A 10,007-nucleotide genomic window follows, 5' to 3' on the forward strand; every position below is an offset into this window, starting at 1 on the left:
AAGCCAAGCAGAGAAGGTGTCTGCGAGGCTTCTGGGGAGTCAGAGGAATGAGAAGTCCCACTCTTGCCTTGGAGCTCCCCGGCTGGGCAGGCACTTCTGCCAGGATCACTGAGCTCGAGCTTGTTTCAGGGACTCCCCCTCCCCGCCCTCCAAGGGTGCGCAGCCGAAGACTCTAGAAGCCCGGAGAGATGCCCAGCTTGCCAGGCTCGGGGTGCGCGCTTCTGTGCGCCCTTCCCTGCGCATCTGTGCGCCCTTCCCTGCGCATCGAGGGTAGAGCGTAGACGCCGGCTCCCCCGGTGCCGAGCCAGGATGGGGAGATGGGAGGGACCTGGCGCCCCAGGACACGCCCTGCCATTCTCCAGAGACCTGGATCGGCTCAGCCCGGATCGCGATCGCTGGCGATATAAGTCATCAGCGGAGGCAGAGGGCACGGCGTGGCCGGCCGGGACTCGAGGGAGCGCAGGCAGGCGCCGCTGCATAGACCCCGCCACCTGCCACCTCGCCCGCTGCAGCCCTCTGCCTGCCGCCCCCACTGACCAGAAGTCGGAGAGGACTGGTCTGCTGCCCGGCCGCTCAGGAGTGAGAAGCCAGGCAGAACTTCCACCTTTGGGACTGAAGCCCCGCTCCCCTTGCGCCGGAGTCCCCGTTGAGTCAGGATGGTGGGACACACAGCGTCAGACGTGCCCCCGCCTACCATGGCGGTCAAGATCTTCTCTGCTGGGGTGGCGGCCTGCGTGGCTGACATAATCACCTTCCCGCTGGACACCGCCAAAGTCCGGCTACAGGTGGGGAGTGCGGTGGGCAACGGGAGGTGCCTCGGCGGAGAGGGGACCTCGACTGTGTGCGCCCCTTGACTCTGGCTGCGGTTTTACCATCCTTTCTCACGTTAGGTAGAGCAGGTGGCCACGTTAAAAAAGTTTGCCTGTCACTGGATTTAGGGTGGGAAACTGGAACATTTCAGAAAAGAACTAAAGAAGTGGGAGGGTCATGGAGGATGGGTTGACTGTGACTGTTGCCAACCTCTCCTGTACATGATTAGACGGGCACAATCTTCCTATCCTACTGCCTAGGGGTTCTGGAGAGTTTCTGGGGGTGGAAGAGTGAGGTGTGGGATGGGGAAGATGTTCAAAGTATGCCTAGTAGCCAGATTCTCTCCCCTCCCCCTTTCGATAGATAGACATCTAGCTCTAGATAGATAGATGTGTGCTAAGTCGCTTCAGTCCTATCTGACTCTTTGCAACGCTATGGACTGCAGGCCTACAGGCTCCTCTGTCCATGGGATTCTCCAGGCAAGAATACAGGAGTGGGTTGCCATTTCCTTTTCTAGGGGATCTTCCTGACCCAGGGATTTAGATAGACAGATAGATAGATAAGGGGAGATGTTGCTGAGAAGGCGAAAAGGACTGAAAATAGAAACACAATGGAAAAAATATCTTGGCTCAAGTTTTCTCCATTGAGGACAGGTTGATGCCAATCTTTGTTTTTTCCTCACTAGGTAGTACTCCCTTTCTCAATATTCACTTCCATCTCACTTCCAGATCCAGGGCGAATGCCTGACCTCCAGTGCCATTAGGTATAAAGGTGTCCTGGGAACAATCATCACTCTGGCAAAAACAGAAGGGCCAGTGAAACTCTACAGCGGGCTGCCTGCTGGTCTCCAGAGACAAATAAGTTTCGCCTCCCTTAGGATCGGCCTCTATGATACTGTCCAGGATTTCTTCACCACAGGGAAAGAAGGTAAGCAGGCAGTGTTTCTGGGAGGGGAAGAAGTCAGAGAGACATGTCCTAGGCTCAGCTGTAGCCCAGGAAACAGTTACATACAGGGTAGTGGTCTTCATAACAAACTGGCAAGCCAACATCAATATTCGAACACACGGGACGGGGAGCATGCTGGTGAGTGGAGAAAAGTGATGCCAGAAAGGCAGGAATGGGTCAGATCACAGGAGAGCTTGCAGGCCATTCTAATGCGTTCAGGTTTTATCCTTAAAATGATGGGAAGTCATTGAAAAATAACAAACAAGGGAATAACATAAATTATATTTTCAGAAGATCACTTTGGCAGCACTGTAAAAGCTATATAGAAAAAGGGGAAGAAAAGGGTTATTTAGAAAGGAAGAAATGATCAGGGTATGCTAAAGCAATGGCAGTAAAGATTTTGGAAATGTAATTGACTAAACTTGGTGGAGAGTTGGAAATGAGGTGTAAAGAAAAGGTAGGAATGTTAAGATGACTTACAAGTTTCTGGTTAAATATCCCATTCATTGAGGGAGGGAATATAGAAACCATCTGAAGTGGGGAGGTAAGAAATTCAGTTTAGGATGTGTCAAGGATAGGTAATGTCTGGTCTGCATGAGAATTTAGGAGAAACACCTGGGATAGATTTCCCAGTTGTGGGAGAAATTATCATTAGGGCCAAACAAAACAGAGAGATCTGGTGAGGAAAGGAGAGATCAATGTACCTAACAGCAGAAACTTATGGGTTTCCTCAGCAAAACCATCTTGAGCAGAGCAGTAGAGGTGGCAGCTAGATTGCAGAGATGGGCTGTGAGAAGCGAAGGCAAAGAGTATGGCCCCGCTCCCAAGGAGCTTGGGAGATAAAAAGGGGATTGGAACACAGGATGGATGCAACAAAATAAGACTGTAAATAGGGGCCAAAAGTGAAGGGAATTATCTGAGTATCATCTTGCCACTTAAAAGATGGGTATTATTCAGTGCTCAGCTCCTGGCTAAGCATATTGAGAAAGGCAAACAACCATACAGTAGTGAAAAGAATTGCTGAATTTCCCATATGCAGGACATTATGTTAAGTGCTGTTGTTATTAATTCACACAATGACTCTGTGAGGTAGATATTATTACCTCCATTTTATACAGCTTAGGAAATAGAATTAGAGACTGAGAAAGTCCTTGATGAGTAAATGTGACTTATCTATATGGGAATAGGTATGAGGCTTCATGGGTCACAAAAGAGTAGGACATATCTTAGCGACTAAATAACAACAATGAGGCTCCAAGACTATTTGTCATTTTATTAAATGATATATGTCTTGAGTAACCCATGTTAATTTTTCAAAATCTGCAATTAAAAATGTGATCACTTCTCTCTTCTTATTTTTGTCCCTTTAGTAGCCTGTTGAAGCCTGACACCACTTGACATCCCAAACTCGGGCAGTTTGTCTTTTAGGACTTTTCCTAAGATCCCTAAGTCCAATAATTAACAGTCTCATTGATGGTTAGAAGACTAAGCTTCACTGGTGACTGGTGCCTCCACCCAATTGGGAAATAATGAAAAATAGAGCAAATGTAAAGAAAGAACTAAGTCAAATATAAGAAAGAACTAAGCCATTGTTTAAACAAGCGTTGGGTTTTCCTTCTCCTTGAAAGTCTTTATTAAAAAAACATCTCAGTCAACTTTGAAGTCTTCGAGCCCTCCTATGATTTATACATTCTTAGTATAGTCCATGGGGTGGCCAGGAGTCAGACACAACTCAGCATTAGGGAAGTACTAAAGATACAATGACACAGTAGTACTAACCACTAAAAATTAAAAGGACATACACATGCATTCTGGGTCTTGACTTTTTTCTTTTTTGCTTGACACACCATTTTTTTTCCTCTGGATAATGACAGCTAGTTTAGGAAGCAAGATCTCAGCGGGCCTAACAACTGGAGGCGTGGCCGTGCTCATTGGGCAACCCACAGAGGTGGTCAAGGTCAGACTGCAAGCCCAGAGCCGTCTCCACGGTCCCAAACCTCGATACACTGGGACTTACAATGCTTACAGAATTATAGCAACAACAGAAGGCTTGACTGGGCTTTGGAAAGGTAACTCACTTCAACATGGATTCTATAATCGTTAAAACACACGTATCCAATTAGCACCTTAACATATGATGGAGCTATTCAACACTTTCTTTCCCTCCAGGGACTACTCCCAATCTGACAAGAAATGTCATCATCAACTGTACAGAGCTAGTAACATATGACCTAATGAAGGAGGCCCTTGTGAAAAGCAGACTATTAGCAGGTAACTTTCTTTTTCACGTGGCAGGTCTGCACATTTATAATTTCATCTTTCATTATGCTGAATCCCTTCATTGTAATATTTTATCTTTTAAAAAAGTAATACTTGTGAACAATAGATATAACCCTAAGCTTTAGAAGTTCTGCTGCAACAGTTTTTTTCTTTTGCAACAAAACTAAAATGTACCTGTATTTTTATATCAGCATCATTCTCACTTAATACTAATATATGAGACGTTTGTTGGCATCTATCTTATTCTTTATAAAGCAGAATTCAGGAAGTGAGTCATCCTGCACTATTTCCAGATGAGCTAGTTAGATAAGGAGCTTCTTGGTGGTTTCACCCAAAAAGTAGAACCATTGGGTAGGTTCCTGAAAATTTTATTCTAATAGGTTCTGGAAGCATTGAAGTCTTCCTTGGACAATGACTTTAATTTTTTTTTAAAAAAACTATAGATGCCTATGTATTGAGTATTATGTCATGCCCTAAGGACAGAGGTAAGTAACTGGCTATTTTCCTAAAGCACTTATAATCCAGTATGTCATGTACCATTTGCCAACTTCTTCTAAAATTATGACAGTCCTCACTGTATGTTATTTATTCATAAGACAACCATGTTGACCTCCTGTTGTCAACAGGCTTTCAAGGATCTGATAGATAGCTAAAATCTAGAAGCCCCTCCCAAGAGTCTAGTGTTGACCTGTCTCACGACGCATTTCAGACGATGTACCCTGCCACTTCGTGTCCGCTGTCATTGCTGGATTCTGCACAACGGTCCTGTCCTCTCCGGTGGATGTGGTGAAAACCCGATTTGTTAACTCTTCACCAGGACAGTACACAAGTGTGCCCAACTGCGCGATGATGATGCTCACCAGGGAAGGGCCGTCAGCTTTTTTCAAAGGGTAGGATGTGCTCCTCTGTATCTATAATGTGGTGTTCAGGGATTCTGTGTGCTTCAGGGGGCCGTCTCATCTGAACAATTGACAGCTGACCAGACTTGGAATGGGCAGTGTACTGAGTGTCTACTTTTCTTTGCCATAAATCTCGCCAATACACCAATTCCACTGTGTCAGAAAACTTAAAGCTGTGATAGTAAAGTCTTCTCAAGCCTGATCAGCGGCTCATTTGAAACTGACAGCTTGTCCTTGGTCTCAATCTATTGGGTGAGGGGAGAGGGGAGAGGGGAGTTATTTTTTAATGGGTACAGAGATTCAGTTTGGGACGGAGATGGGGAGTGGTAATGATTGCTCACAATGAGAACATATTTAATGCTACTGAATTATACTATTGAGTATATATATATTTATAAGAGAGACATATATATATATACACACACACACATATATGTATATATATATAAATGGCTGGCTAAAATTATAAATTGATGTTATGTATATTTTACCATAAAACACATACACACATTCAGGAGTCAGAAGATATATGTTGAGATCCCCCAAAATATTGGGGGTGATCTATATAGGCAAGATCTCTAACATACCTGTCCAAGGCAGATTTAACAGATTTAACATCATTTTCTCTGGGAATATTTCATTGCTGTAGACAGGATTTGCAAAATAAATCATCTGGTGTGTACACCATGGCAGAATTCTTCAAAATAGCAAGAGCAACATAAACAACAAAATGCAATTCAGTCTCTGTCCATCCCTCTTAGGACCAGAATTACCAAGATCTAGACAGCACTGATTTCTCGACCCTGGAAAATGGTCTAATTACTCATCACTTTGCTTTCTCCACTTACTTCCTCTTTTAAACTATTAAAGTTTCCTACTCTCCACACAGAAAGCAAAGGAAAACAAGATTTCCTCTCCCCTAAAAAAAGAAAAGATGATGGAGATGGAGGCAAGCTTTGGTTTGGTTTGGTGGGACCATTGTATAGATGTGAACCTCTGGATTTTGTTGTTCAGAAGCAGGGTAGGGCACCTGGATGAAACTTGGGGCAGAGGAAGGAAACATGAAGAGTGGGTACTCTCAAGCACCCGCACTGGAGATGATGAAACAATGAGAAGCATACACCGCCTGGACTAGAATTTGTTGTTTTTCAGTTGCTCAGCTGTGTCCAGCTCTTTGTGACCCCATGGGCTGCAGCACACCAGGCTTCCCTGTCCTTCACCATCTCCCGGAGTTTGCTCAAACTCATGTCCATGGAGTCAATGAAGGCACACACTATAATAGCTATAAGAATTTTAAGCAAACTAATAGAATGGTGACATCACTTTTCTAGATTTGTACCTTCCTTCTTGCGACTGGGATCCTGGAACGTCATCATGTTCGTGTGCTTCGAACAGCTGAAACGAGAACTGATGAAGTCGAGGCAGACCATGGACTGTGCGACCTAATCCTCCTTGGGAAGAAGATGGAACAGACTAGTGGGGATCTTTGCTAACCAGATAATTTTAAAAAGCAAGCAAACCTATTCACTTTATTTCACCTAGATAAGGAAATTCTGGTAGAGAGTTTTGGACTATTTTTTTTTCCAAGGGAAAACTACCATTTCCTATGACTTTTATTCTCAGTATTTTAAGGAAGGGAAAGCAAAACATTCAATATATACCCTGGCAAATGTAATATCCAGATAAGCTACTATATTTAACTGACTACTTAGTGGGGGGAGGGATTTTATGATTGAATATGAAGATCTTTAACATGTTTTAATTATTATTTCAATTATTAATTGATGGAAAAGGAAAACTGAGTGAAATATACTTTGTTAATACTTAAAAACAAAGTTTCCTTTTTATTTATTAACCCCATTGTCAGTTGATATATTAAATAAAATATTGCTAATATCTCTTAAAGTTTGCCTTTTTTGGATCTATATCTAATGTAAGAGTTGAGGTTCACCTGGGTTACAAAACTTCCCAAATAACAAGGGAAGGTCTTTAGAATCAATGGGTGTCAACTTACTTTTAATGTTATTAGTACAGGCTTTTGATTTTTAGAGTCCACATTTTATGGCATCTATATATAGACAACTTGTAATCTAAGACACTGTGTTCATTGGGGCACTGCTCTTATTAGAATCATATTATCTGTCTTAGAATCACAGAATTTTAGAGCTAGAAGGTGCCTTTGGTTAGATAGAGGAACAGATTGAGATGAAAATTAATCTACATGGCATCTTTCCAGCAAAGCCAAATTCGTCATTTGCATCTGTAGTAACCTTTTCATCTACCAGATGAGTGCAGAAGGAATAGGGAAAGAATAAACAGGAGATTAAAAGAATTAAGACAAAAACAAGGAGTGGCCATAAAATGGCCAGGTAGTCCCTAGGCTGCCAGGGACTGTGAGCTCCACATTACATTTACTATTATGTTTCTCCCCTGTTGACTCTGAGGGTTGTCTCCCGTTTATTTCCCTTAGTTGCTAACTGTAAAGCATCTTGTCGCAGATGCCCTTGTATCCTGCATAGATCACTCTGCTCTGACCTTTAGTGATGCTGCCCTGACTGCCTTTCGTCAGGTCAGCACCTGTACTTTTTAGGGCCTTTTTCTGGCCACCAGAGACATCTTTGTCCACCTGGGCACAGCCCACTAGGACGGGAAAAATAACACACCCCTATGAGCAGCCCTGAACCAATAACCAATGGGAGCCGGCGTGTGAATCTTAGGTCCCTCATGGTCGGAGGGAATGCCGAGTGACCAGAATCCAGTTACACTTAGTGGTATTTTGCTTATCTCTAAAACTGTTTATGGGAAGACTTCAAGTCCTGCTCTCCATCCTCCATCCCCTTACTGGTGTCTCCAGGGATCACTTCCCAAAAGAATTCCAAATTCTTGTCTTGAGGCCTGACTCTGGGAGAGTCCAAACTAAGACAAACCACCATCTCAGAGTAGCATATTTCTTTCAAGAAGAAGGAAAATATAAAACTTCATTTGCTGGGATCCTGGTCAAGCAATGGGCAGTAGTGACAAGTTGCTACCTTTGACCAAACTTTAGTCAGGCTCCTCTGAGCTGCCTTTTCCTCTTGGTCCTGTCCTTGGGTGTCCTCGAGAGCCCAGTTTTAGCAAGAACCCCGCTAAATTTGGCTTAGCCAGAATCTCTCACCTTCATGATCACTATTGATATCAAATTCCTCATCCTTGTCCTGGATGACTGATCACCAGTTCTTTTAGATGTTCTGTGTACGCACGCCTATCATTCGTTAGCAATAACTTTTCTTTCCATCCACTTGTTTTATTCCAGTTAAATAAATCTCTAGTACAATTTTGAATTTATTTGCAGTAACAATTTGAATGATTTGCTCCTCATCCCTTCTTAATAAGAGTACATTTCCCCACTTTATTGATGCTGGGCTTAGCCATGTGATTTGCCATGACCAAGATCATGTTAGTAGGCATGATGTGCGCAAGGGCTTCAATGTGTTTGAGCAACTGAGTTTATTCTTGTGTTTTTGCCACACCATGAACATGGCTCAGGTAACCCACTGACCTCAGATGAAATGGTCACATGGAGATGACTGGAACTGAAATCATGGCCTCAATTGAAAGTTAGCTGAATCCAGCTGAGATTACCCAAACTGTCTGGCTAGCCTACCCATGTGTGAGGAGGGAAATTGTTTTGTATGTCACTGAGATATTTTTGTGGTTCACTGTTGTACACTGTGTTGTGGCAATGACTGATACAAGAGATGACAAAAGACATCCTTTTTTAATTCTGATCCCAATATTTTATAATTAAGTATATTTGCTATAGTTCATTTTATAAAGATATATTTCATAAAATTAAGGTAATCCCTTTCTAGTTCTCATTTGCCAAGTTTTTAACATGAATGGATGTTGAATTTTTATTGAATGCTCTTTCTGTATGTATTAAAGTTCATCATAGGCCCAGTGGTAGGTTTGCTGGGTCATATGGTAGTTTTATTTTTATTTGTTTAAGGAACCTCTGTACTTTTCTCTACAGTGGCTGTACCAATTTATATTCCCACCAGCAGTCCAAGAGGGAAGGTATATACGTATACATATAGCTGACTCACTTCACTGTACAGAAGCTAACAAACATTGTAAAGCAACTATAACCCAATTTAAAAAATAGATCATAACAGTCTTATGAATAGCAGAGTGAAACATTAAGTTATTTGGAAGTTTGTGAAAAATTATTTTCTTTTTAAATATGCTAACTCACTGGTGAAACCCATACGAAACTGGTTTTTTAGTGGAAAGGTTTTTAATTGCTGAATCCATTTAATAGCTCCAGGACTTTTTTGTTTCTCTATTTCTTCTTGGATAGCTTTGATAAAATGTATTTTTCTAGAAATTATCTAATTTTCCTAATTTTGACATTACTCAATATATTCTTTTTAATATCTATAGGCTCTCTAGTGATTTTCATATTTCATTCTTGACAGTATTACTTGCTTTCTTTTTTATTGTTAATTTGTCTCACTAAAGTTTATCAGTATTGTTAGTCTTCTCAAACACTTTGTTGATCCTATTATATGCATGTTTTCTTTTATATGCATCTAAGCTCTTGTCTTTGATATTTCCTTCTCTATTTTCTTCAGGTTTATTTGGTACTTCTTCATCAAACTCCTTGAGATGACTGCTTTGTCTTTAAAGCACTTTTCCCCTAACATATACATTTAAAGCTATAATTAATACTAACTTTAATAAGGACTGCATTTGCTGTATCAAACCAGTTCTATATTTAGTTCAAGATAAGCTACACATACACACACACACACACAGAGGAAAGCTTTGCAGTTTTAAAAAAAAAGTATGGAAACTATGCATTAACATACAAATAGATCCGTGATCAACTGAAATTAAGAAAAACATATTGCAGGATGGTGTGATTTATTCCTAGCCTTTCTAAGAATGGAGGGTGGTGATGGTAGTTTCTTTTCTGTGTCATAACCAATTGATCTTATCCAATAACCTTTTAAATTGGTAATCAGTGGATGAGTTAAAGTCATAAAAATAAAAAAATTTTCTGTATATTCTGATTTTACTCTACAGGAACAT

The 10,007-nt window shown here is 41.6% G+C and overlaps 1 protein-coding gene across 2 annotated transcripts; it reads left to right on the plus strand.

Annotated features, from left to right (window-relative positions):
- Positions 1-656: 656 nt before the first annotated feature.
- Positions 657-6,380, plus strand: UCP1 (uncoupling protein 1). 2 transcript variants are annotated; one of them, XM_020891214.2, is made up of 6 exons: positions 657-797; positions 1,539-1,737; positions 3,630-3,824; positions 3,925-4,026; positions 4,745-4,925; positions 6,266-6,380. In XM_020891214.2, exons 1-6 carry the CDS (start codon positions 657-659, stop codon positions 6,378-6,380), a joined length of 933 nt encoding a protein of 310 aa, XP_020746873.1. The 2 variants fall into 2 exon arrangements, with proteins under 2 accessions (XP_020746873.1, XP_020746874.1); XM_020891215.2 differs by having other exon boundaries at positions 657-785.
- The last annotated feature ends 3,627 nt before the right edge of the window (positions 6,381-10,007 follow it).

Source organism: Odocoileus virginianus, chromosome 12 (assembly GCF_023699985.2).
Source record: "Odocoileus virginianus isolate 20LAN1187 ecotype Illinois chromosome 12, Ovbor_1.2, whole genome shotgun sequence".
Lineage (NCBI taxonomy): Eukaryota > Metazoa > Chordata > Mammalia > Artiodactyla > Cervidae > Odocoileus > Odocoileus virginianus.